The 27,576-nt window shown below is 47.9% G+C and overlaps 1 protein-coding gene across 1 annotated transcript; it reads right to left on the bottom strand.

The window, feature by feature from the left end:
• Nucleotides 1-227: 227 nt before the first annotated feature.
• Nucleotides 228-27,576, bottom strand: LOC118775305 (ubiquitin domain-containing protein 2-like). The gene is made up of 3 exons (XM_036525164.1): nucleotides 27,354-27,576; nucleotides 15,010-15,246; nucleotides 228-649 (listed from the first exon to the last, which is right to left on the bottom strand). The coding sequence occupies exons 1-3, from the start codon at nucleotides 27,421-27,423 to the stop codon at nucleotides 228-230; spliced, it is 729 nt and encodes a 242-aa protein (XP_036381057.1). The 5' UTR covers nucleotides 27,424-27,576.

The following is a 27,576-nucleotide window of genomic DNA, read 5'->3' as shown; positions in this document are numbered from 1 at the left end:
CCTGACTGCGCAGCCTGACTGCGCAGTGCAGGCCGTCTCATGATGTCACAGGAAAGAGGAGAGCAAAGAAAGGCAGAGAAAGAGACAGTGCAAACCCCCCTCATCCTGACAGCCATAAAAATGTCATTAGAGTCTTCTGGTGAGTTTGTACTGCTCAGTTCACCCCCCCTCCCCCTCCCACCACCCCCCATCCTTCCCATCAGCCCCGAGGGTTTCCACGCCGGTTCTTAGCTCTCCACAGGCGTGGGGTTCTCTGCGGGGGGCAGCGCGGGCGGCTGGCTGACGATCACCTGCACCACGTAGTCCCTGGAGATCTTCAGCTCCTCCAGCTTCATCTTGTCCGTCAGCGGCCGCCCGGAGAAGAACCAGCGCTGGCTGGCAGGCGCCACGCCCTCCTCGGCCTGCAGGCGGCGCTTCATGTGCTGCACCGAGTCGGTGGTGCGCACGGGCAGCCGCAGGTCCTTGCCCGTGGAGAGGCGCAGCCGCAGTTGGCACTCCTGGCCCGAGCCGGGCGGCGGGGGCGGCGGCTCCGGTGCCTCCGGGACCTCCGGGTCGCTCCGCTCCTCGATCATGTTGATGGGCGGGGCCAGGCAGTAGACGGGGAGCTGGTAGCGGTTGCCCAGCTCGTCGTAGCACTCCGTCAGGGCACCTGGAGGAGGAGGAAGTGGGGAAGGAGGTGGAGGGAACAGAGGGTTATGGTGCCGCCCGCAGTTTTTACCGGCTAACCACAACCACAGGAACCGCGAATGAGCACGGAGACCACGCAATGACGCACAAGCACTGTCCTGACCAGAAGTTTGGAATGACCGATGCAGAACCAGGGCACCTGCTGCACAACGTGACCAGAGAGGAACAAAACAGGCAATGGGCGGTAGAACAAATACGCTGTTCTGACTGCAGCTGTGTGGTAGCGTGGTGTTTGCAATCTGTGCCTTTCCCCCCCCCCCCCCCCACCCCCCCACCCCCGTGCTCATCCAGGAACTGAGAGCAGAAGCCAGCGAGGCAGGGAGGGGAAGAAGCAGGCCACGCGGGGGACCGAGGCGAGGGACCACACCGTGGTTTCGCTCACCGACGGACGGGCGCCGCACCGTGACATTTCAGCCAAAATTTCATTTCGGCGCGCTGGGAAACAGCTCCGTCTGACGTTAGCTCTTTCCTGCCGCTGCAGAGAGAAAATAAGGAACACGTAGCCCTTCTGCTTAAGCCAAGGATGAATCACCAAGGCATTCAGGAGAGATTTCCACATCATTTTCATGCTGTCATCGGTGCATTTCGGCTGAACTATTTGGCCTTGGAGTTTCACTGCATGACATACCACTGTGTGATGACAACCCCGTCTTTCAGGGCTGTAAACTGTTCCCAATAAAATACCCCCCTCCCTCTTTTCATTCTGTTCTATAGAGTGCCCTATTCATTTAACACATGCTATGCAGTATATTATTCAGTGTGGCATAAGCTGTACACAACATTCCTACTAATGCAGATATTACTATTTCAGATATTACCCATTTTATTTCTTAAAAATTTATCTTATGTGCCTCACTCAAGGTTGTATCAGTTCTGGCATAGCCAGAATCTCAATCAGTGCTCTAACCACTAATTATCTAGCCATACTTAACCGACAATACACCCCAATACATCCACATTACACGAATAAACTACCCTTGAACACGACACCATTATGAAAACAGTTCTCTAGACTGAAAGAGTGTTCAGGAGCTAATTTCTGCTAGTCTGGAGGTGAAAGACATCTATGCACCGAATGGCTCGTACAGGATTCAATACACAAACACAACGGGACAGTAACCTTGGAGACAGGAACACAATAAGTATATTGTTTCAGTGTCTGCTAATCTGTGTGTATGTATGTGTGTATGTCTCTGTATCTCTGTGTGTCTGTGTTGTTTTCAATATGAAATCCTGATCAGATCTGCTGTCCTACTTCAAGGCATTTCCTCCTTGACTGATCTGATAAGCGCCGACTGACCATGGTGTGGAGGCTCATGGGTGGCCCATGCTGGCTCCACAATCAAAAGCCTTTTTTCACAACAATGATCTAAACTCTGCGGAAACCGGGAGGTCTCCACTGACCTCCTCAAAATCTCCTCCCTTCCACCTAACCCCTTGGAACGCAATATTCTGGTATCACTGGCAGCATGCTAGTCAAAGTCTGGCTTGCTTTCCAGACCATTCACTATAGTCTCATTGCTACACCACCACTGTCCTAAGGTCATGCCATGACCCCTAAACTGACCTGGCTGACGGATGCCAATCACATTGTACCAGAACCGACCCGTAGTATAATTTTAGACTGGGAGATTGGTAATGGTCTGAGTTACATAGATATGGCTTATTAGCACTTATATACGCACTGCAGTATCTTCATATCTTGGAAGGCAGAATTTTTTCCTCAACCACACTCAGCCTGGAATTTCTAATAACCAGAACTCCTAAACCTGTGTTATCATCCAGGGAGTCCCTCAAGGCTCCTTCTTGGGTCCTATTCTGTTTTCAGTGTGGCCACATTGATAGTATGCCTAACACATACATCTGTACCCTGACATCACAGTCTTTCAGGGCCCAAACACATGCTGCTCCTCTGATGGTCACTCCCCCATCTGTGGTGACACAGATTACAGGTTTGAATCTATATCAGACACCCATTCACGTTTCAGTCATATGACAAAGCCACACTTTGCCCTACTCAGACCACTGGAGCTCTCAACCACATCCCAGACCATGACCTTTATACTCTTATTGGCTGGCAGTCCCTTTATAAGAGAGATGACTGCCTCACTGGTTCCCTCTGGTTTACTGGAAACCCCCCTCCCCCTTTGATGTGCTACTCCAATCTCCTTCATATCTCTTCCAAATCACCATAATCTCAGAGTCCACACTAATCTGGGTCACCCTGTGTTCCAACAGCCAATGAGAGTAATTCTTTACTGCATAGCCTCCTGGGTGAATTTGTCTGTGTGGCTGCTCACACTACAGTCTTTTCTAATCATTGGATGTAACTGTAGATTTGAAACACGCCCCTCTGACAGGGTTCTGTTGAGCACCCATTTTGCTGTACGCTGCCCTTTATGTGAAGGCTGCAGTCTTTGCTAACATTGCTGTCTGTGTCGTGCTACACTGTGTTTGGCTGTTAGTTTGATTGCTTTTATTCTCTGCACAAGCTGCTTTGCAAGATCCACGCCAGGCCATCATTCCCAAATGAGATTACGTTTTCAGCACACCAGTCAGGGTAAATAAAGGATAAACAGACTAAACAACTCCTCTCTCAGCCAGGGAGGGAGATCAGAACAACTGGCGGAGAACTGCAGAGAGGGAGATGCCATACAACCTGGCTGATCCGTGAGGATTGCTATTATATGGCCTTTTCCACTGGTCACCATTTTGACAGAGATCATACAGATTTAAGAGATACACTGGATACCTTGAAAATTCAACAACATAGACATAGCGTGGGGAGGGAAGGGAAGAGAAAGAAATTGCTTATGCTAGTGTCGACTGGGCTGATGAAAAATGTGGAAAACAAAGCACATTTTGAAAATTGTTAAAAATAGAGGCCTGCTTCGCATCGCACCATGACCGCTAAGCCAATAAAATTTCATGGCTTTTGGAAGTTGGTCTACGCATCAGGAGCACACATCAGGCTAAATTATTAGCTATGAATTCTAGCGAAATATCAAAAAGCGAAATCACATGAAAAGTGGTGGAATGACCTTTCCATAAAGCCTATAATGTCCCTACAGATTACAAGCTAAAAAGCATGCTGCGTCAAACACTTTGAAAGCATTTTGCTTAAACAATCCTTCTGAATTGGGCCAAGTCCTCCGCCCACCCGATCACCTGTTGGCCGCGGACGCCTGTCGCTAAAAATAACACTCGATCAACACAAATTACGCCCCCGAGAGGTTTTGTCTCAACCTTCTGTCGCCGGACGCAATTGGGTCGACGCCCCACTCCCCTGACCCCCCCCCCCCAAGCCCGAGGAGAACGCGCTGATAAAGAAGGGGAGGCGATACCGCCACTGCCTGGCACGTAAATCACTCCCCGAAACCTGGACGCAACTGCCACGGGGGTATTTATCGGCGCCTGCGAATGGCTCGCTCCGCCAGGCATCTGTCCTGTCCTGAAATGGTGCTTTGAAAAATGGCAGGCGTACGTTGCCAGGGCGTCGGAGCGATTAAATCACGAGCTGTGCCGTCCGCTCCGTTTCGGAGGAGAGAGAGAGAGAGAGAGAGAGAGAGAGAGAGAGAGGAGAGAAATGCCACGGCTCCAAAGAGAGCTGATTAACAGCACAGCACCCTTCTCGCTTTTCACGTCAATGCTGTTCACCTGGAAGTCTCTCCATCGCTCATTTTTGCACTGCGTAATACAATTTTAAGGCAATACAGAGAGGGAATGGAGCGCTATGGAGTCCTCACCCGGATGAAAGTCCGCACCCAACTGCATGCGCAGAGTCGCTGCACATTTTTAGCTAGGCTTGAGGCTCTCTCAAGCATAAAATCAAAATCCATTTTAGATGCTGAGTGGAGTTTAATATTGAGGAGATCATTTTTTCCCCCTATTAAATGCCAAAGGCTCTGGAGGAGAGGCCTGGGTATCTGAGGCTGTCAGGGCCTTGCCCGTTCCGTTCCTGTAATGAGACGTCGCCCCGGCTGATGGGGAACACACAAAAAACCTCCGGACCCCCTCCCTGTCCCTCCCTCTCTCCCTTGCTGGGGTTTGGGAATCGATTTAAGTCATTTCACGGTGTCCGCGGGTGTGTACAGAATAATCCTTGCTATAAATAGCTTTTGTGATTCACCAATAAGTGTTGGGGGGTGGGGGAGGGGGCTAGGAGTTTTTGTTAAAAGCAGGCTTGCAATGCTTGACTACAGGTTACACATGTAGATAGACAAACACACACACACACACACACACACACACGTGCGCGCATATCTGTGCCTACATGCATACGACCCTAAGATGCGCGAAGCCGCCTTCCTGCCAGCTAGGGATCAGGACTAAGCTCTTTTTCCTCCTCCTCCAAACACAGGAGTTATTATAGCCCGTTAATAACACTACTCATGCAATCATTCCCCTTCTTCCAAACACAGGAATCATTATAGCCTGTTATTAACCCTGACAATGCAGCCACTCAGCCAGAGGCATGGTGCCAAGATCCGTGTGAGAACCAAAGCCGACATCCGGTGTGAGCACACAGAACATGTACAGAGATATACGCACCACTAGCCTCAAACAAGAAGTGGCTCAGGTTAATCTCTCCCAGTGTTTGATTTAGAGGGCTGATACGCAGCCAAGCTGAGCGCTAAGATACAGAGGTGACCGTGATTTTAACAAGATCTATAAAAGAGCCGCTGAAGTGAACTGCGAGGGGGAGAGAGAAGGAGGGACACACGGAGCAATAGGCAGGAAGTGAGATCGTCACGGCCCATTAACCCTTGTATTGTTCCTGCGCAGTAAACCTTTGTCTCTTTTAATAGTACAAGAATTAATGGAGAGCAGCATTTGGCTCTTACTAAGATGGCGAGCAGGTCAATCATAACAGGATCATTTTTTTACGCTATTATATTTTCTCCTTCAAGAGCAGTGGTGCTTAGTGTGGGAGGAGAGGAGACTCCCTCCTTTGAGATTTAGAAGATGGGCTCTCAGCAAATTAAAGGGCACAAAGATTCACTCTCTGAACACCTGTGAATGACCTCACAGTTATCATTAAACTTTATCAAGCCAGTGTTTTAAAACACTTTTAATCATCTAAAATGAATGAAGTTGTGTTGTTGAGATTTGACCAAGAACATATCAAGGAGATGACCTTTGCAAGGATGTTCGATAAACATTCTGTCTGGTCAAACTCTTTCCCTGGGTTTATGCTTTCACAGAGCCATTCTAGGTACACGGTAGAAAGTTGTTTGTTAAGAGTTTGGACGGGGAGTCTTTACCTGCACTTTCTCATCCTTGTCTGCTGTGATGGAGGGGGGGAGAGAGAGCGAGCAAACAGGGGACGGAGCCAAAAGGAGAGAAACAGAGAAGAGAGAGAGAGAGACAGGGAGACAGAGAGGGGGAGAGATACAGAGACAGGGAGACAGAGAGGGGGAGAGAAAGAGAAAGGGACAGACAGACAGAGAGAGAGAGAGAGAGAGGGAGAGAGAGAGAGGGAGAAGGAGAGAGAGAGGGAGAGAGAGAGAGAGAGGGAGAGAGAGAGAGAGAGAGAAGGAGAGAGAGAGAGAGAGAGAGAGAGAGGGAGCGAGAGAGAGAGAGGGAGTGTGGAAAGGAGAGCTTCAGAGAGCATCACCTGGGAGCGGGTGTTCCGCCCCGATCGAAGGGAGGGCTGGCGCCCCAGTTCTGTCAGTCAGCCGGGAGACGGGTGAGCGTGTGAGTGACGCGCGGTTTTGTCCTCAGCAACAACAAGCGCTCAGCAGGAGATGGGAGCTCTCTTTCCCACTCCTTTTATCACCCCGGCTTTATTAACCAGACAGACCTGCTCTGACTTTCAACAGAGGGGAAAAAACGGCATGCAAATCTATGAAAACGTTTCAGTTTTCCCAATCTGAAATAAAATCTATGACAGGACCTGTGCTTATCCCAGCTGTTTAATCAGTGGTGAGTCAAGATAAACTGTCAGGAACCACCGGTGCAGGCAGGCCAGCTTAAATGGAACTAACTGATGTGTTTGTTTGGGGGTGTCTGATCTGCAGAGACCCGGATCCTGACTGGCTGTGGTGTTTGCGGGGACAGGAAGAGCCGGCGACGGCTGTGTGCGCTGTCAGTGATGCGTTAGCTGTGTGGCATGTGACAGGCAGGTGAGGGGCAGGGTCAGGTGGCTGTCAGTCACTCGGGCTGCCTGTCAGAGGGTGAAATTACTGTGATAACCTGCAGGGCCTTGGAGCGGCCTCCTCAGGCTGGAGGCACAGCGGGCTGCGCTCCCTGTCAGTCACTGACCGCATGGGCGGCTGCCTGCTAACATTCACATAAACAAGGCCCCGCACACTCGCACACTCACTTATACAACCAGACAGACAGACAGACACACACACACGCAATCATTTAAACAGACACACGTACTCATAACATACAAACAAACACACACATACTCATACACACATGCACACACACAAACAGTATATCCATACATGCAGTAATACTGTATATTTTCTTGAAGTAAAAATATTGAACCAAAGGAGAGAACTGAAAAGAAAATGACTTGCTGAAAATAAAATGGATAAAAATAATAACGCACATAAAAAAAGCAGGCTAGCCCATGCTGGTGTGAGATATTTCAACATGGGCCTCCCTCCATATCTCCCGCACAGTAGGAGAACCATGATTCACTCTGGCAGTGGACCGTTCTGGAAAGATGATATCTCAAAAAGCAAGCAACCGGCGTCGCCATGATAACGAATGAGAAGGAAGCCAGCGCTGAACCAAAATGATTTTTTTTCAGCTGCGCTCGGACCGGCAAGCCAAAATGTTCATTTGGTAAGCTGTGAGTTGGAGCACGGAGTGGACACACTTCAGGAAAAATGATCAGGGGTGTGAGGTCAGCTCAAAAGTTAAGTGCCTTCGACAAAGCGGGAGCGATTTGACTCCCAAAAGGAAAATAAATCATGAAGATAAGTCCAAAGTGTGTATAGATGTTTCCAGAGGGCTGTGGAGATACGATCCACACGCAGGGCTGAGGACCGATCCCCCTCCGGCCCTCCTGGCACCTCCTCTGAAGATGGCTGCTTCAGCCGCCTGATGTGGCCACTGAGATTTGCTTCAGCGCAGATGGCCATCCAAACAGTGCTGCATTTCAATCTGTTAGAATACAGGGAAGCACGCTTCGCTAAGGGAGAGGAAGGAAATGCGCCAGACACCTGCCCCCATGGGGGGAACTGGCGGAGGCTGTCGTTGTAAAAAATTAGCTGCCTCGGCTATCGCAGCTTCGACACACATTCATAAAGACCTGTCTCCGTCTTCCGTTCTGGCATTTGCTGAGTGACACTTGCTTACATGGTGACTGTTTAATTCCTGTCACAGTAAGCAGAATTTAAAAGCACCTTATGACAGCGAAAAAAGGGAAGAACTCTCACTCAGTAAGCGAGGGGAGAAGATGTTCGGTATGGAAATGAAAAATTATCTATGAATTTAATGGAAAACAGACTGCAGAGATAGAGGTGAGTCTTATCTGTTCAAAATCTACATTAGTAGATAAGGTAGAGTCTACCTTAGTGACAAATAAGCCTTACTTATTATTATCTATTATTATTAGAGTAATGGTTTCTCACTGAACAATGGGACTACATTACCCAGCATGCCACCATTTTCTCTTATCATTCCACCATTACCGTAAAAAGTGCCAGTAGAGATGTGCTGCATTAATTCACTGTAACCTACTGGAAAGTTACAGATCGGTCAATCCTTGTCAGTTAATCACAGACAGGACCACAATCTCCTTTAAATGAGAAGGCTCTAGTCCCGATAATGCCTTGACGTAAATAACAGGGGAAAAAAAAGGGAAAGGCGTCAGAGCAACCCAAATCACTAAGAAATGACTAATGCTGGCTTCTCTTTGAACCTATTATTCTCAGCACAGCGGTACAAGAGTTATCCCCCATGGACTTCAACAATTGTCAGATAAAAGGCTCACCAAATTGCTGACGAGTCAAGTCAACTGCCTATATATCAAACGTGAGCAGGGACAGGATTTTAATGTCTGATTCATATTTCTGGCACAAACAGCCTCCAGCAACATGAATTTCCCTTTAAAAATACACCACAGACAAGGCTAATGTCCAAGAGTATAAGGTTAATTATAAATCTGGTACTTCTCGAGTCCAGCAGGAGTTTTCTAAGAGTAGCATGCATGGCGTCTCAAATACCCAATTAATCAGTTCCTTGTGGTCTGCATAAACATACACCTTTAGAAATGAACACCAGTTTGACTAAGTGCGCTTGCCACGCCTCTATGCTGGTTCATAACAACGTGTTTACAGGACTGATTACACTCCCAGTCTCAGTGAAACCATTTTCAAAATGTCTTCTCTCTCCCTCCTGTGTAAGGCCACGAGGCGTGATGGGAGATATTACACTGAAGTCACATCTCTCTGCAGTTCTCCATCTCTTATGTTCAAGGTGTATTACGGAGCAAAAATGAGTGAAGAGGTGAATTTGACGTGAATCTGTACACATTGTTAAAGTGAGTGCTCACAAAGCCCCTTGTAATATCTGCCCTAGGAACCGGCAAATTCACATATCTGATTTATCTGAGGTCAATCCAAAAGAAAAATTCTTTCAATGTAATTGTTGTACTGAAAGATAGACTCATTCTGCAAGCCACTCATCGCTGGTAAGGAAAGCTACAGTCATACTTTTTCTTTTCAGTGAGGGTTTTTTCTTCCCCCCTCTGTCACTCTTATGGCCGTGTGGGAGAGCAGAGCCTCTCCTCCTCTCTTTATCAGAAGAGCTCCCTGAAAATTACAGGCACCAGCCGAATGTCATCCCGTTGCTGGAAGTGGAGGGTATCCTATCCTGGAAAAAAAAAAAACAGCATCGTGGCGACTGTACAAGCACTAAGCAGGTTCCAAAGCGCACCCGAGGCTGCGCTCACCAGGGCGGGGGGTTTGGGGGAGGGGTGCTGGGGCTTGACCTTTTGGGTGTCGTGTGTCACCAAGTGCGTTATGTCACTATTTTTACATGCCCCCCCCCCACTCAAAGCTGCGGGGCTTTCAGAAGTACAGAGAGAGCGTGGCCTCTGTGGTCACACTCTCGCTTCTTCGTTCTACGTAGAGTGCAGCACCCCGAGGGCAGAAAAAGGGGGGGCAGGGGGGGGGGAGGGGGTTTCCTCACACTTGGACCCCCCGCCGTCCTCTATACGTGGAAACTCTACCTGTAAAATGTTATGTTATAAACAGCATGGGAATCACAGTGACTTGAGAGTTGTCGGAAACAGCTATGAAGGCCTTGGTTTCTTTGAAACAGTGAAATACCCACCGGCGACTGGAATCTCCACGTCCACTGCTTAAAGAGCGGTGAGTGTTTCTTTTTTTCAGCTGACATGCACTCCCACTGCCCTCCGCTTCCGTGATCCACTTTCTCCCCTGGTTTCAAACAAGCTCCCTGACGCCGGGAGAAAACCCCTCTTCTGACTCGTTTCCCTAATGCCAGGCTGCCAGCAGAGGTGTGAAAACTAAGAAAAAGCACAATGGAGCAATCCTAAAGTCCACAGACTGACTCTACCCACCTCTGCCCCAATAGACCAATCAGAACACTCTCTCCTCTCCAGTTGATGCAGAGAGGATGTTGACAGTTAGAAGCAGTACATTATGACAGCACATAAAGGAATAAAAATGCAAAAAAATGTCATTCCATGTCTATAAAAATCTCCCCAGTAGCACCTTAATGCAATAGTTTAAATTTAATAATCTGAATGCCTAAACTCTAAATTTTACAGCACTGAGCCTTAACAAAATAAATGGACCTGCCGGTTCATTCACCAAAGCCTATTACATGAGACCGCTTGGGGTGTTGAAGACGAAATTTTAAAAGTGCTGCTGTTAGCTGTGGGTCACGGACACACTTCAGATAACCGTTCCGGACGCTGTGTTTCAGATTAAAGTGGAAGGAAGGGGTAAAAGGCATTTGCCTGTAATGATGCCTGAAGTTACATCAAATCTGCGCTTCGTAAGGGATTTTTTTTCTTCTTCCCCCAGTCAGATTAAATTCACCGCAGATGAAACAAAGAGGTCTGGAGAAAACTAGCTGAAAGTGAAAGGAGTGACTTTTGAACCAGATGACTGGACAGAAACTCATTTAACAATATTATCACATAGTTATATTAACGGTGGGTGTGCAGCATGTATCCTGTTCTTTGGGTAAGCACTGCAGCTGAGAGGCCTTGTGATTCTGTGAATTGCTGATAATTTGTGACTGGTGCTTTATGATGTGGTGCTTTGTGATGTCATACTACAATGAACGTCATAATCACCTGTCCCTGATGGGGTGCGTGCATCACACATCACTGGCGCTAGGCAACAGAGAGATGGTGATGTCTATAGTACGCCTCACAATGGCACTGGGATGCTAGCTGCAAGAGAAGGTGTTAGGATTGGCTGCGCCAATTGCACATCACACTCTCAGAGCCAATATGTCTGGTCATTACCAGGGACCACAGTGTTCCACAGTGGTAAGGAGCAGGGCTTTTAACCAAAAGGTTGCTGGTTTGATTGATACTGCTACTGTACCCCTGGGCAAGGTACTTAACCCAGAATTGCCTCATTAAATATCCAGCTGCATAATTGGATAATATGCAAAGATAGTAACCTATGTAAGCCACTCTGGATAAGAGTGTCTGCTAAATGCCAATAATGTAATGTAAAGTAATTTTGCCACCAAGTGGAATGAATGAGGTGGAGGGGTAGGGTGTAGGGGTAGAGGAAATGGGGAATGCTGGTTGTGTTACTGGAGGAAAATCCACAGTGCAAGGAGATTCTCAAGGCAAAGCTCTTGCTTCCATTCCATTGCTCTCTCAATCGGACCACTCGGGACTTAGGGAAGGACACATTGACCGGCATAGGGGCTAGAGCAGGAAGCCGGAGGTCTGAGAGTGCACTTGGTAAGCACACCTACACCACTTTTGGCCTGTAGCTCAAGACTGTGCCCAATAACGGCACCGGGACCCCATCCTCCGAGACCCAGGTGCTCACCTGAGAGAAACGGCCCTCTCGCGCAGCACTATCAGCACGGCCTGTGTGCGAGGTGGCGGACACGGCCCCATAATTCCTTCGGTTTTTCACACTGCGCCTGATCTCCGCCCCCCTCTCACACCAGCATAGGCAGCCAGCGCCCTGCGCCATGGGGTCGGGGGGGGTGGGGGGGTGCGGGAGGTGCGGCGTTCAGGGGAGGGGGCACTCTTGGAGGCTCACGTCTCTCTCTCCCGACACGACCCCCGCTTGGAGTCTCTACCCAGGCGGCGGAGAGCTCCGCTAATCTAACACGCTGTTCCAGAGGCTGCTCTGTGCAGACTGCCGGAGCTCCTCGTTTCCGCCTCTACGAGCACCTGACTCCAGAGGAGGGTGGCGGCTGTGTGGTGTTACAGGGCATGCAAGCGGCTACACAGTTTCCTAGCGACGTGGCGATGAGGCTTCATGAAACCCTGCAATGAATGATGCCACCACGTGCTGTCAGTGGTTATGTCTCCATTGCACTGACGGCACGCTGCACACGAAGGCACCAAAATGCACCTGCTTTCAGTATGTCATCTCCGACTTCTCTTGCTGACTCGAATTTCCGAAGTCGATGCCCACAGAAACAAACAAGCGCTACGCCAGTTTCAGCTGAGTTTTTCACTCCGTCTTTTCACATAGGCTCTCAGTCGTCAACCCTGGCACCTCTAATTGACACACACACCCAGTGGCTCACTGCTACGACCAAATCAGTGCTTTCCTATGGAGAGAACAAAGTCGTATGATTGGCTTATACGAGTCATGGTAGCTCCACCCACTTTTGGATCGATGAGGACTCCCTCTGCCATCGCAACATCGCCCGCTCCCCCCATCCCCCAACCCCCCATCCTGTCCTGATTTATCAGAAGTGCGGGGCAGGAGCTCGTAACAGGCCGAGGCTCAGAGCAGCTATTGTAGCAGTGTCAGCCGAGGCTAAGCCGCCGCAGGGGCTGCGCGTCACCTAAACAATTGGGTCCTCAACAGCCCTGATAAATCAGCATTTCACAGCCGGCGCACCGAGCGACGGGGCGTTGACAGGGAGCAGTGGCCAGGCCGTGATCCCGCCCGGGGAGGGGTTGGTGGGGGGGTTAAGGGGGAGGGGAGGGGGACACGACCGAGGCTCCCCGGTCTCAATGCGGTTTTAATTAGCGCTGTCAGAAGCAGTCACGCTCCCTGCTAACACAGAGCAGGCTCAGACGGGCCCTCTCTGCTGCTGTGCTGTCTCTCACTCTGTAGCTTATTCCCCTGCTCTCTGCTTTCCTCTCTTCTCTCTCTTTGTCTTCCCCCTGTTTCTCCCCCTCCCTTTTCTCCCCATCCTTTCCTCACTCTCAGCTCTCCTCTCTCTTCCTTGTGTTTCTCTCCCCCCTCTTTCCCTCGTTCCTCTTCCCTTTGCTTTCTTCTCCTCTCTCCCTCTCTCCATCTCCACCTCATTTCTCCCGTCTTTGCTTTCCTCTCCTTTCTCTTTCTCTTCCCCCCCGTTTCTCACTCCCTCTTCTCTCTTTTTCACCCTCAGCTCTTCTCTCTCTTCCTCTCAGTCTCTCTCCCCCTCTCTCCGTTCTCTTTCTGTCTCCCCCCTCTTTACCCCCCCTTCCTGTCTCCCTCTTTAACTTCCAGCGCTGCTCGGCTCGGCTCTGCCATGTTCTGAAAGCCTATTGATTTATTTATCTATTTACCTCCCCTCCCCTCCCGCCTGCCCCCTGCCACGCTCACTCCGCCCGAAGGCCTCTGTCTCCACCAGGACAGATAAAGCCAATTTGCCCATTTGATCAGTTTGCGGTGTGTACGCGTCTGCCTGCAACGCCCCAGGCTCTGCTGAGGGAGCCGCTGCTCCAGGGATCCTCCTGCTTAGGCTTCGGGCTCCTACAGCTTCTCCAGCCTTCAGCAAACATATTCAGATGCAGGCCAGCGGAGAGAGAGAGAGAGAGAGAGAGAGAGAGAGAGAGAGAGAGAGAGAGAGAGAGAGACAGGGAGGAAGAGATGCAGGGAGAGGAGGAGACGGGAGAGGGAGGCTGGGAGGAGAGGTAAAAATAGCTGATAGCAATGAGCAGAGGAGTGGATGACTAAGGATGGATGGGGAGCTGAGAGAGAGAGAGAGAGAGAGAGAGAGAGAGAGAGAGAAAGAGAGAGAAAGAGAGAAAGAGAGTGAGGGGGCAGACAGTTACAGCACCAGTCAAAAGTCCACAACACACCTGATTAAGATAATGGGAAACATGCATTCAAAGACATTTTGATCTAAAGACTTATTCTTAAATGCTTGAAATTTCTTAGACAAATAAAAATATTGAAGTTAAAGCCTATGTATACATTTCTGTCCGAAAAAAAAATATATATATATTTTTTGCTACTCTGAAGAATCAAAATATGATAGTTTTGATTTGTTTAACACTTTTTTCATCACTGCATAATTCCATTTGTGCTATTTCATAGTTTCGATGTCTTTACTATTATTCTAAAATGTGGAAAATATACTTAAAATAAAGATAAACCCTTCTATGAGTAGGTGTGTCCAAACTTCTGACTGGTACTGTAGAGGACGATAAAGAACGGCTGAGGTGAACAGAGAGATGACCGAGCTGAGGTAGACGAGACAAAGAGGTAGAGAGAAAGAGATGAGAAAACAAAGAGAGGAAGAATATGGAGGGAGGTGTGGAGAACAAGTGAGATGGGCACAATGGCAAAGGAACACTGGAGGTAGACAGAAACAGATGTAGGGAGACAAGCGCCTGGGGATGAGAAAGTAAGAGATGAGGAGATAAAATAAAGGAGGGAAGATGGCCAGAGAAAAGAGAGAGATATATGAGGGAAAGTTTGGAATTTTCAAATTCACTTTATTTGGTAAAACCACCGAGTTCCTTCATGTTGCAGAGCACTCCCGACACAAAGGCGCAGGAAAACAGAAACCAGGCAGGACTGCGCATTTTTCCCGCATGACACACAGCGAACACAGCACATTCTGAACGTGCCAAATTCCCAAAGTCTCCCCCGGAGACGGGCTCGGCCGAAAAAGCCCAACACACAGGTTACTTCTCCTTAAGCAAAGGGCGTGTGGGTGTACGTCCTTATCTTTCCCTTGCCTGCTTTGGCAAGAGAAAGAGAATATGGAGAGCTGTCGAGAAGAAGTCAGATGGGGAGATGGGGAACAGAAAGTACACAGGAAGACATGGAGGGAGACTAACACGGACGGGCCAATGGGGTGATGATACAGAGGATGGAGGGCAGGGTGATGTTAGGAGGTTAGAAGAGAGAATAAGGGGGGTTCAGACAAACAGGATTGAGACACGCGGAAGTCACGCACCGTGCGGGAGGGTTATGCTGGCCCCGTCGATGATGGCCTGTGCCAGTTCGTGGTCGTTGCTCTCGAAGGCGTGGGCGGCGGCCCTGAGGGCATCCCAGATCTCCTTGCGGCCCTCGAAGGCGGGGGCGGTGTCCCAGAACTCATCGCGCTTGCTCCGCAGCTGCCCGTCCGTCATGGGGTAGTCGCTCTTCCACTTGGGCTTCTCCCTCTTCAGAGAGTGATTGCGCCCCAGAGCCACTGAGGCGCGGAGACAGAGGGGAGACCGTCAGAGCCACATCCAAATCACGCCTTCATATGTGTGTTAGAACAGAGTTATACTGTCACATTCTTACGGCAGGGTCACGGCCACATTGATACAACTGTTAGAAGAGAGTCATAGTCACATTCATATACCTGTTAGAACAGAGTCATCGTCACATTCACACACGTGTTAGAACAGAGTCATAGCCACATTCACACACGTTAGAAGAAAGTCATAGTCACATTCACATGTGTGTTAGAGTCATAGTTGCAGTCACATACTTGTTAGAAGAGAGTCATAGACACATTCACACAACAGATGTGTTACGACAGATTCAGTACTTCCACCCCTTTATCTAACAAAAAAAGACATTTTTGAAACACAAGCAAATAATCCACTTAAAAAGAAGATAATCATTGTTGTGTCTTTTCATTATCTGTATTAATATGCATCTGCATGAACCTGGAAACAGTGCCAAGCTGAGCAGCTGTGGTAGAGGGAGCGGTGAATTTATTATTTCCTGTTTCCTGTAGAGGGGAGGGATCAGGGCAGCGCAGTGTGTGTGTGTGTGCACGTAAATGCATTTATGAGTGCATTATGAGTGTGTGTTTATATAAGTATGCATTTGAATGTGTGTCTTTGCGTGTGTGTACATGTTTGTGCATGTGTGTGTTCATGCATCTTTCTATAGGCGTGCTTGCCTTTGTGTGTGTGTGTGTGGGACAGAAGGAGTGTGAGAGAGACAGGCCCTCCCTTCCACAGACAGCGTGGTGAGGCTCCTCACCCCCCCCCCTCCCCCACCCGTCTGGGCCTGCCTGTCTGAGTGCTGAGGCTAGAGCCAGGAGACTGTCGCCTTCACACCCACACTGGAGAGACGGGGAACACACACATTACATTACATTTGCTCACCAGATGCGCTTATCCACAGCCACTCACATAGCTGAGTGTTTTTTTACTGAGGCAATTTGGGTTAAGTACCTAGTCCAAGGGTACAATAACAGTGCTCCACTGGGGAATCAAACTAACAACCTTAGGGTTACAAACCCTGCTCCTTACCACTACTTCACAGTGCTGCCACACATACATATGCAGACACACATGCTCACCCACACACACTCTATCTCTCTCTCTCTCACACACACACACAAACACATACATGCTCACACAGATGCACAAAATGCACTCACACTTACTGTACACACACATATACATACACACACCATCTACCTCGATCCCTTCACTTCTACAGCTGTCCTGAAAGGACTTGGAAAGGATCGATTCCATTACATGACATCACCTGATCATAAAGTGCAGCCAGGAGGGCTAAATGCAGGCCTCTCTGCAGACACAGAGCCCAGCCACTGAACTCTAACCAGACCGATACGCTGATCTGAGACCTTCAAAGCCCTTGCAGTGAATAAGTGTGGATCCCTGCTTCCAGGCATTCGATCCAGCTGGCAGTCTGGATCTGCTCCAAAGGGTCCAGAGGGGGATGACTTACGGGGAAAAACATCTGCCTGCCAGAAGGGGGAGCCTTTGAGCCTCTGGGTTTCAGTGTGACGACAGCAGGAGTCTGAGAGCCTCTCCCCCCTGAGCCTGGTAGGGTCCGGCCATCGTGTCACTACTCCTCACGACACACGCACCTTCTAGAACCTTCCCCACAGACACCAAAGACACCTGGGCCCAAGAGATTGGGCCTGTTCTCGCATTAAGAAGAAATACACAGACGTACCCTCCCAATACGTGCCCATTCAAAGGGGCACAGAAGTCCGCATGGTAAAGCCGTTTGTTAAAGGCATTTGATAAAGGCGTCAGTGTAGCATTTTGGTAAGTTGCAGGACTCATAACCAAAAGGTTGCTGGTTCCATTCCCTGACAGGGCACTGCTGTTGTACTGTTGGGCAAGGTACATAACCCACAATTGCCTCAGTAAATATCCAGCTGTATACAAGGATGAAGCTGCGAGTCGCTCTGGATAAGACCGTAAATTACAGTAAAGTAACGTTTGGTAACGGCACAGAAGCCTCAGGAAACGCTGCGGTGGACACAGCCAGCTGCTTCCAGGCGGAGTCAGGCCCGGCGCACGCCAGGTCCCCATCAATAATTCACCTCTGTATCTGATGCCTTGCCGCACCTTCAGCCAGTGACCCAGAAATGGCCACAGAGGGGGAAAAAAAAAATAATTCAATTTGAGAGTGACGCACAAGCAAGGGAAAAAAGGAAGATAATGAAGCACTTAGTGAGCAGGGGCCGGGTTACGCGTTCCCCTGTGTTCACTGCCCAGATTCCATTTCTCCACTTCCTCCCCTTACATCATGGCCCACAATTTTAATTTCCTGTCACACACCGAGAGCGGTGACGCACGAGCCGCACGTTAAAAAAAAAAAAAAAAAAAAACACTACGCGATCCACGTAAATAAATGCAGTAGCGACATGTTCAGCGTGCCCGTGTGCTCCTGCCGTAGGGGAGACACTTGGGACCGAATCATGGCTTAGACACTGTGGCCATGCTGGTCCATTTCTCCCAGAATTCCACTAAAACCCGAGCTTCAGAGCACCAGTCCCAGGCAGGTGTTTAAACAAAGTGCCCCACTTGTCCTGTCTCTACACAGCTCTGATCTGTGATTAACTTCTAAAGCCCTGAATTTTGTTTATGAGGGATGTTGTTTTACCACTCCGTTTCTTCCTGCACCAATCCGCATGGTGCATCCTGCCCAAGGTTACACCCATCCAGGACTCACACCCATGACCCTCTGGTTTGGGGTTCAAATACTGAATTAATATTACATATGGTAGTCCCCATTGTGCTCAGAAACCTAGCTAGATGATGTAGCAAAGGCAGGCACAAACTTGGAAAAGTGACCTGAGAACAGTTTTCAGGTCTACATGTGCAGTTCCAACAAGATTAAAAACACATTATTTAGCAAGCGGGCTCTCCTCTCCATAAAATAACAACATTAACAAGCCAGACATCTACTGTGCTCTTGCATAACTCTGAATTTCTATGCTAGACCTCAGTTAAGAAACCAGCAACCCAGAAAAGTGAGTTGAATGATATGGACAACACTGCCACAATAACTAAGCACCTCCAGAGAAAGAGCAGGCAAACAGTGTAAAGACTATCCACCAGAACAGCTCCTTTCATTATGCTACATTGTCCAGGATGACTAGTGCTGATTCAATTTGACATATGTCATATTTCCGTGAGCAGTAATCTACTTTACATTACATTACATCCACTGTGACTTCTAGCACAAGAGAACAGAAGTGTATCCGTCCAAGTTAAATGAGCAACCGTGTCAGACCAGGCTAACAACACTCCCAGACCAGCGAGCGCATACGCAACACCATTCAAGCACTACCACAAGGTAAATGGTGTTATTCTGAAACTAGACAGCCTAGAAAACTATGAGAAGTCGTTATGTACATACACTACCATTTATCCCAATGTCACCAAATCACAATATCCATAACACATAGTGATACTACAACTAAATAAGAATCAAGTAATACTAGTATAGCAGGTAAGAACTGAAGGGGAACTTTGCCCAAACACCATCAGTGTGCCACCCCATGGTGGGTTTTTAACCTGCAACCTCTCTGTTGCTGTTCCTGGTCTCTAACCTAACCACCGCTGCCACACTGCGATTGATAAGGCACAGTCCAAACATCAGCCAGAGTAGATTACAGTTCATATGTGATCTCGTCTAGAGCTGTGCATGCCTCACTCCGCAGTGGAGGAAAATTCACGAGCTGACTGGCTTCACAGTCAAACTGACGAGTACAGCCATGTGTTATTCATTGAGCACATACTGGAATGAAGTGTTTGAAATATACCAAACCGTGAGGAAGGATGACATGTACTTAATAAGCTGTATCTACAGAAAAGTGGCACAGTAAGGCACTGAAAAGCCTTATGATATGGTCTGAAATAGTCATAGCAAGCACATGCGAACTAAAACAAATCATGGTGTTTCTTGTAAGGTGGGGATTCCAGTTTATTTGTGTAGATCTATGCAATGCTTTAATTCCTTTATTTCACAGAAGCCTGTGCTTAAATTTCTCTTCCGCATTGCCTCTCATGCTTGGCCTCAATTTCAGAGATCAACAGGCCTGAAGCTTCCCAGGGGCTTGTGGGAAATCCATCCCACCATGCACTGCACTCAGCAAGAGTGACCATGGTGATGGCATTTAAGTGACAGTCTGGCTGTGATCGTGACAGGGACTGACATCAGGTGGCACGGGACCCTGAATGACAAGAGTTGATCTGACACAAAGCTGCCGTGACAAGCAGGGGATTCCGGTCACATATTTCCATGTGATACATCCTCTGATACGCATCACAATCGGACATGCACGACAGAGAATTCTAAAGCACATCCCAGGGAAGTGAAACCTACCCCCACACCCACTCTCAGCCAACGGCGCCAGCCGGCCTTACTACCAGTCGGTCCTTTTCATTACAGAGAATGGAGAGATGCAAATCCCCATTAAAAACTCACTGATCCATCCAAGACCCCAAGAACCGCGCGGAAGAATTCTCATCTGCTTATCGGTATGTGGCTTGCGCGCAGCGATGATTTCATTGTTCAGAAACTGAATGGAAAGTAAGCCTTGTTCTGTCTGCGAGTCCTCCTCCATCAAACAGATATGCAAGCCCCCTCTCTAATTTCACTTCGGTCGTCTAGCTTTGCGGCTGCATGTGTATGAGAATACTATATCATCACAATGTTTGACTAGAGCCATCTCTTAAGGAGAGGTAACCGATACTCACAAAACACGGGGCCGGAGGAGCTACTCCCCAGTTACAGAAAGACGGGAGCAAGGGGTGCTGCTGGGACAGTGTGCGTGCCAGAGAAGTCAGAGCACACGAGGATTCATTAAACCACAGTGTCACTTCAAATAAACAGACCCCTGAACAGACTCCCACGACAAATACCGAGAGATGCTGTCGAGACTTTCAGGGTAAAAATCACTGCGGACGGGTTTCTGCGTATCCAGCAGCTCGAGGGAACAGGTCTATGCACGCAAACACTGTGTATTAACTACAGGGTGATCTGCGGGCAAATGGTATCTGTTCTGCAGTGAACGCTCGGATAAAGAAAGCACCACGGCATGGCTAGTTAATGCATGGTCGGGGAGGATGAGAAAACAAAGCTTGACATGTTTTTTTGCAAGATTAAAACGTGCAAAGTTAATCTTAACAAGGGTCCCTGACGAGCACCATCTGTGTGAGGATCTTAGAGGTGTGGCTCACTCCAGCGACCACAGGGGGATGGTGGGGGGAAGAGGTGTTGCGTGCTGTATTTCGGGGCTGCTCTGGTGTACTTGCTCCATCCTGAAAAGTGCGAATCCATGTGCACGTGACTGTGTTCGAGGCAGCAGGCAGTTACCTCCTCTGCACTCTGAAAGTAATCGTAGTAAACTCGATTTGGGCAGTGACTGTGCTCACCATACCCCCAACCCCCCCACCACCACCCACCTACCCCCTCAAACAAACACTCCAGCATTTCCAGACTGTGAGGGCAATCCAGTTTACATAAACCTCATTAAAGTCACAGAAATGCGTTTCATCTGAGAGCAGAGAGTTCACATTTGCTTTCCATTAGACTCACCAGGCAACACTCACAGAACCCTGTGTGTGAGACGCACAGACTGGAAATATGAGCCACCATCAAGACTGAGCGGCAGAGGCACTCGGGGACACTGAGACAGGGCAACACACCCACACAGAAAGGAAGCTTACTGTAATATGCTGAGAAATACGCCGCTCAAGAATATGTTGCAAACATAATTAAAATAGATCAGAAATGTATTACAATGTACCAAAATGGCAATACTTTACACATTTTAAATACATTGACTGAGCCAAAAAATATATTCTGTGAAAGAAATTTAGAAAGATACATGTTTTGTATGGGCAGGGACGGAGGTTAATACACACTGAGACAGATGCGCAGAGACATTGAGACAGAAGCTCTGAAACACTGAAACAGACTGACACGGATGGACAGCCAGAGAGACAGTAAGCGCTCTCACACAGAAGACTCCGTGGGCTCAGCTCAACCTGTACTTTGTCTAATCTTAATTTCCAAATAAAACTCACAATATTGCAGTATACTTGGCTTCTGTCAGATTGCACAAGTTAACTTGTGGTAGGGCTTGAATAGTGTTAAGCTCACACTCACTGGGCTGGGAGTGTTGTTAGCCTGGCCTGACGCTGTTGCTTGTTTAAAGTGAATGGATACACGTATTTTCTATTGTGATGGAAGTCGCTCTGGATAAGAGCATCTGCTAAATGCATGTAATGTAATGTAAAGTAGATTGTAATGTAATGCAATATTGTACAAGAAATGCAAAAACATGGCTTAAATCTTCCAGTCAGGAGTCAGGGACGAAGCACGTCGTGCTGAGATTAAAAAGCTCTTTGACTCTGTGGGTGAGATAAAGAGAGTGACAGTCACACAGAGACCGCGTGTCACAGACGCACTCCCACGGAGACAGACTGTCGCAGACGCACCGAGGCGGGCGGAGAGCGTAACGCGCTGAGACAGACACAGCGCCGGGCCCGACGAGGATGTGCCAACGCCAGGGTTTCGCGCCTGGCGCTGCCAGGGCAAGGTCCCACCTGTTTCCTCCAGCATGTGGCCAGTCAGGTCACGCGACGAGAGCGAGAACCACGACCTCTGACCCTGATGGTCCCCCCTGCACCCGACTGGACATCTCGTCGCACCCCCTCTCGGGGTTACGAAGACCAGCCATTCACCGGTCCACGCATCTCATCTTCTCAAAGACAAGGAGCCAATGAGGCCTTGGCTGTTTCCACGCAGGCATCAGCACAGTGTGGGCCGAACCAATCACGCATCCTTGCTGGGGCTTCCACTCCAACTGGTGATTTTCATTGGCTTACAAAAGGCACATGCCATTAACATGATTGGTGTTTTCCCAAAACAGGCCTTGTCTTCATCACGTGATTTTTCCCCCTACTACGTGATCCCCGAGCTTTGTTTAATTCCATTCACAACACTACATTCTTTCTCCATAAGCACCCCCTGTTCATCCCCTTAAGCATGCCTTGTTTGCCCCCATACACACCCAGAATGCACCCAGTCTCCATGAACAAACTCTGATTATCTCCATAAATACATCCTGATTTTTTCCCCACAAACACTCCCTAACAACCTCCCTAACCACTCCTACTCATCTCCATAACCACACCCTACTCATCTACATAACCACACCCTGCTCATCTACATAGCCATACCCTGCTCATCTCCATAACACTTCATAGCTAAATCAGAGCTCACGTGACAATGATTCGACTGCAGCGCACTAATAACACCATAATACACAAAGGGCAGTCTGCTCCTGTCTCAGTCTCCCTACTTTAAATACACGTCTTCTGCTCATTAGCATCCAGACGGTTTGTGTGCGTGTGTGTGTGTGTGTTTGTCTGGCTGTGAAGCGCGAGGCATAAAAGCAGAAAAAGATAAAAGATTCACCGAAAACACAGCGGGCTCCCCCCCCACCGGCATTCTTAAACGCTCCTCTGAACCGAGAACACCGGCCTCTGTGATTGGTGCAGGCGGGAGCTAATGAACTTTCATATCTTCCTGAATAATTGAGGGCGCGTCTGCCGTGGAGGACGGCGGAGGCAGATGTGCCGCGATGCACCACGTGGCCCCGCCCCCCCCCGCTGGCCGCCAGCGGCGAGAGCCTTTGTTCCTCTGCCAGGCCCCCCAAAATCGCCCCTCCCCCAGACCGGCCCTCCCCAGAAGGGCTTTGGGCCTAACACTGCACTGAATCGAAACTAGGCGATCAAAAGCGGGATCGGAGCCTACCGACTGTGAGCTCAGAGATGGCGGATCCTCAGCCACGTTCAGCACCCTGAACAAAACAGAATGATCAATTCCGTTCAATTCCCGCCTGCTGAACGTTTGCTTTGTACAGCCTCAATGCCAGAAATCTCTCTCCCTCAGTCATTTACTTGATATAAATGTCTGTTAGGTGCTGCGTTGGGCAAGACACGGGGGATGTATTTAATATCTCTGACAAGAGAAAGATATTAGCCCATAAAAGCAGCAATAGCTTCAGCCTGCAGGCTGAGAAATTGCACTGTAATGTTGTAAAAAGTGCCAACAGGCTTAATACAACAAGTAAAATATCAAAGTATAAACAGAAGTTATAACATTCCTCTTAGGACCCCAACCAAAAATATTCTAGTTTTTTCCCACTAAAATGACAAACAAAACAAGTTACTAAGACAAAAAGTACAAGAGAGATTACAAAGAAAATCAGCACACAGCTGCTGAACCATGTTGAGGTCGTTATTTCAACCACCATGTCAAAGAATTCCACATACTGGAATTTATGTGGAACTAGTGCCGGTTTCCACAGAACTGAAGCGACTGGAACTGGAATTAGGAATTACAGAGGTAGACTTGATAAGACCTAAGCGACTTATGAATTACTGGCAAAGCCTGTCCACGGGGGATTTGTCTTAAGGAATGTCTGCATAGCCACAGCTCACAGAGGACTGGGAAGAGATCCTTCTCTGGGCTCACTGCTGCTGCACCAGATGTTTCACAAGTGTTCTCTGGAAGCAAGAAAAGCATATCAATAATAGGATGTGGGAGAAAAAAAAGGACAAGGGCTGTGAGGTCTTCAAAGTGGTACTTGCCAAGGTATTCAAGGAATTTTCTGAGGGGATTTTGCCACGAGAGGTCTAAAGCCAAAGAAACAAAAGGTTTACTTTGCAGCCTGGAATTCAAGCCTCCCCCAGGACGAACCCTTCCCTCCATCCCTCCTTCCCTCCCTCCCAATGCGCCCATCTCCTCCCAATCAAAACCAGAGGCATACAGTGCCACCGCTCCTGGGGCAGACAGGAAGCAGGGCGTCGAGCAAAGTGGATACATGTGGCTTCCTGTGAGAACTCTTAGCTTCCCATCGTTAAGGCGTCAGAGTTCAGATTAGCACATCTGGATCTGGGGCCTTTTTTTTTTTTTTCCCGTGACAGTGTGGTGATGAGTTCCAACTAACAAGAAAGGAATGAACGCAAACAGCCAGGCAAAAAGTATGGAGCTCTGCTAATTAACCGCCGCACAAAAGCAAAACTTGCCTCACAGCAAAAAAAGAATTAAACAATGCCACATTGCCAGCACAATTGCAATCACAGCTCACGACAACTATATAGACCCTGACTGTCTCCTCTCTCGAGGCTTGGCAAAGACCGTCCCAGCCATGCGGGTAACCTCGACCTGGGATATGCCACAGAACGTCCCTCAGCCATGAGTCTGGTTACCCTGACAACAGACAGTGCATGAAAAAAAAGTTTACGTAAAAAAATGAAAGTTCCTATTTCCTAGCACAGACTAAAGATGAGACCAAATATTTGGTCCTTCGAATATTAAACCAGGAGGTATGTATTAGGTCAGTATCTGAACATTTAACTTTCAATAAATTTAATTTATTGAATTTATTTATTTTCAAAAAATGAGTAAAAATCCAGAGTTATCATTCTTTCTCATCCATATGCAAAAAAAGGGAGACTGTGAGAACCCTGCCAAAATAACAGATAATTCAGCAGGTTTATTCAATTCCCTCCCTGAAATCTAGTGAATTCAGATATTTATACAAATATGATACCTTGTCACAGTAACACATCTCCACTTCCAGGGTTCCTCTTTGCAACCTAAAAGCACAAGATTTAGCTAATCCATGAACTTGTCCAAACACTGCTGACAGAAATGTGAAACATTTCTGACTAGGAAGAAATCATAATCATAAAAAGTTCTATTTGGCTGGACATATGAAACAGCCATAAGCAGTGAGTCATCTTTTAGAACCTTCCTCATTCACTATTGCTCTCTTTTTACAAGTTAAACACTACAATGCTTGTTAAAAATAAAATTTAAAAAAAAGATGATGATAGGTGGTGCGATTTGTTTTGTGAACGAGGATGGGGTATTTATTACTGTTGTCTAGATCAAATTTAAGTGTGAAAGGGCAAAGTTTTTTTAAAATGTTCCAAAAACATGTTTAGTGTTTTGTTTCAGTTTGTGTTTCAAAGCATTTTTGTGGGTTGTTTTGTTTGTCGTTTGTTTTTCCTCTTTGTGTGTTGTGGTTATTTTCTGTTCTTCATGAATTTGTAAATAATCCTGATCTTGATTTGGTTTCAAAGACAAGGCTTGTACAAGTCACAGTCTCTCTATCTGATCTCAGTCACAGTTGGTGTCCTGCACAACCACGCTGCCCAGGCTGAGAAACCTGTATGCAATAAAGCAGTCTCACAGACACATGGTGTGTGTGTGTGTGGCATTACAAGGCTTCATCATTGTATATTATTTTGACCACCAATAATTACACTCCTCTAACCAACCCCCCAAACCTCTTCACACTGCTATGGATGACTTGGCATGCCTCTCCCACTCTGTCTCACCCTCTCCAACCATCTCACTATCTGTCTTTTCTTTAGACAATCTCTCTCTCTACACATATTAAACACATATTCATCTTTGGGATATTGCGTGGGACCACGCTGCAGACAGAACCTCTGAGAGAACTGGTAGCTGGCCTTCAGCGTTTAGTGGCAAACTTTCAACAGGACTGTCGGTCAGGCTGACCGACACACTTAGCTGTAATTTAATAATTGAGAAGGAGCCGCCCACGGGAGCTGCCTGCTGTGTCTTGGTTGTGTCCAAGGTCAGGGATGAAAAAGCAGCTCCCGTTTCACTGCCGTGCCGTGTGAATATTTTCTGTCTACAAGTGAAGAAAGGCATCTTTTTTCTCTAACGTCTTATTTCATTTTATCAATCAATGTAACACACGGCACTTACTCATTGAAATAAAAGTTACCGCTACTGCTGCTACTCACAGCTGCTTTAGTATAGCGGGAAGACGAGGACACTTCCTCAAAAAAATTACAGCCGTCTTCTATGCCGCGGGTAGGGTCACGGAAATGCTTTGTGCTTGTTGACAAGCCCCTCCCCCAGAAACATTGGAACAATTGCAGCTGTAGTGTAAACAAAACAAAAACATCGTCGGTGTCAGGCACCAGGGAACCGTTATCTTGAAACACCTTCAAATGTTAAGTGACACCCCAAGGGTTTGCCGTCACGCCGCTGCCAAGGAATATAAAGTATTTCATTCAAAGACAGCACGGCTCCATTATATGAATAAACCTACAGCGGGGTCACTTAAACAAGCTGTTTGACTGGGCAGGGGCGGTATAGATAGTGACGCAATTAGCCTAAATGAGAAGTAATTACGACGCAGCCGAACTCCTACGCGTTGTCTCATGAAAACTCCAGCTCTAACCTAACGTATCACCGAATGTGTCGCACTTGTCAAATTTCCATGGTTCCTTCGGTTTGTTTACACTGGACTTCACTTATGATGCGACTCGTCCATAACAAAGGGAATCGAATCTCGACTTTAAAGGAAACACGACTCTGGTATTTTACAGATCCATTACCAGTAGACCTCACGACAGGTTTAATTGTTGCTAACTACACAAATACGAATACAATTAGGTACAAACCCTCCACACACCCTTCAGCTATGCCGACCACAGGAGACAACTCGATGTAAACTGAATTACTGCGAGCTGCAATAAAGTTTCTGTGAATCCCAGAGCTACTCATATCCACATTTCTATACTGCAAGACATCTGTATTTAATCTATCTATATTTAATCTATTAGCTAGCTAGCTAGGTAAGATAGTCTACTTTAGGTTACACATTCTACATCCAAAAACCAAAACAGTGACCCACATTCAAACGGAACGAGCCAGCTTTGCGACACCAAGTCACAAAAACGTCTGGATCTTTATCGCAGACAAAAGAGAGTCGACCGTAATGTCGCAACGCATTCCCGAATGGACATTTTCATTAACGTGTTTAAGTGAGCACGAGGCCCGAGGGAGCGATACTGGAACCGGTGACCGAAGCGGCGATGTTCCCAGGCGCCCAGTTATAAGGGAATTCCATCCGGCACAAAGACAGGAGACGAGGCAAGACACATAAAAAAAAGCTGCATAAACCGAAAAAAAAGCACACCCCGAAAATCTAAAAACCTGACATGCTGCGAGAAACGGGCTTCCTACCTCCGGTTCCGTCTGAATTTTCGTTTAAACTGCCCGAGGAATCATGGTGACTGCCTACACAGCCACCCATGGATGTTGTAACCGCGCTATTCCGCAGACCCCGGTATTCTCGTTCCCCCTTTTTTCCTTCAACTCGTCCTCTCAGAATCGGAATTGACAGAGCGCAAGCATCAGCTGGGTAGAGGCGGGGTGTGCGCGCACATCACAACAAGGTGACCGCTTC

This window comes from Megalops cyprinoides, chromosome 3 (genome assembly GCF_013368585.1).
Source record: "Megalops cyprinoides isolate fMegCyp1 chromosome 3, fMegCyp1.pri, whole genome shotgun sequence".
Lineage (NCBI taxonomy): Eukaryota > Metazoa > Chordata > Actinopteri > Elopiformes > Megalopidae > Megalops > Megalops cyprinoides.
The sequence above is the reverse complement of the archived record's forward strand: the minus strand, read 5'-3'. Positions and strand labels throughout refer to the sequence as shown.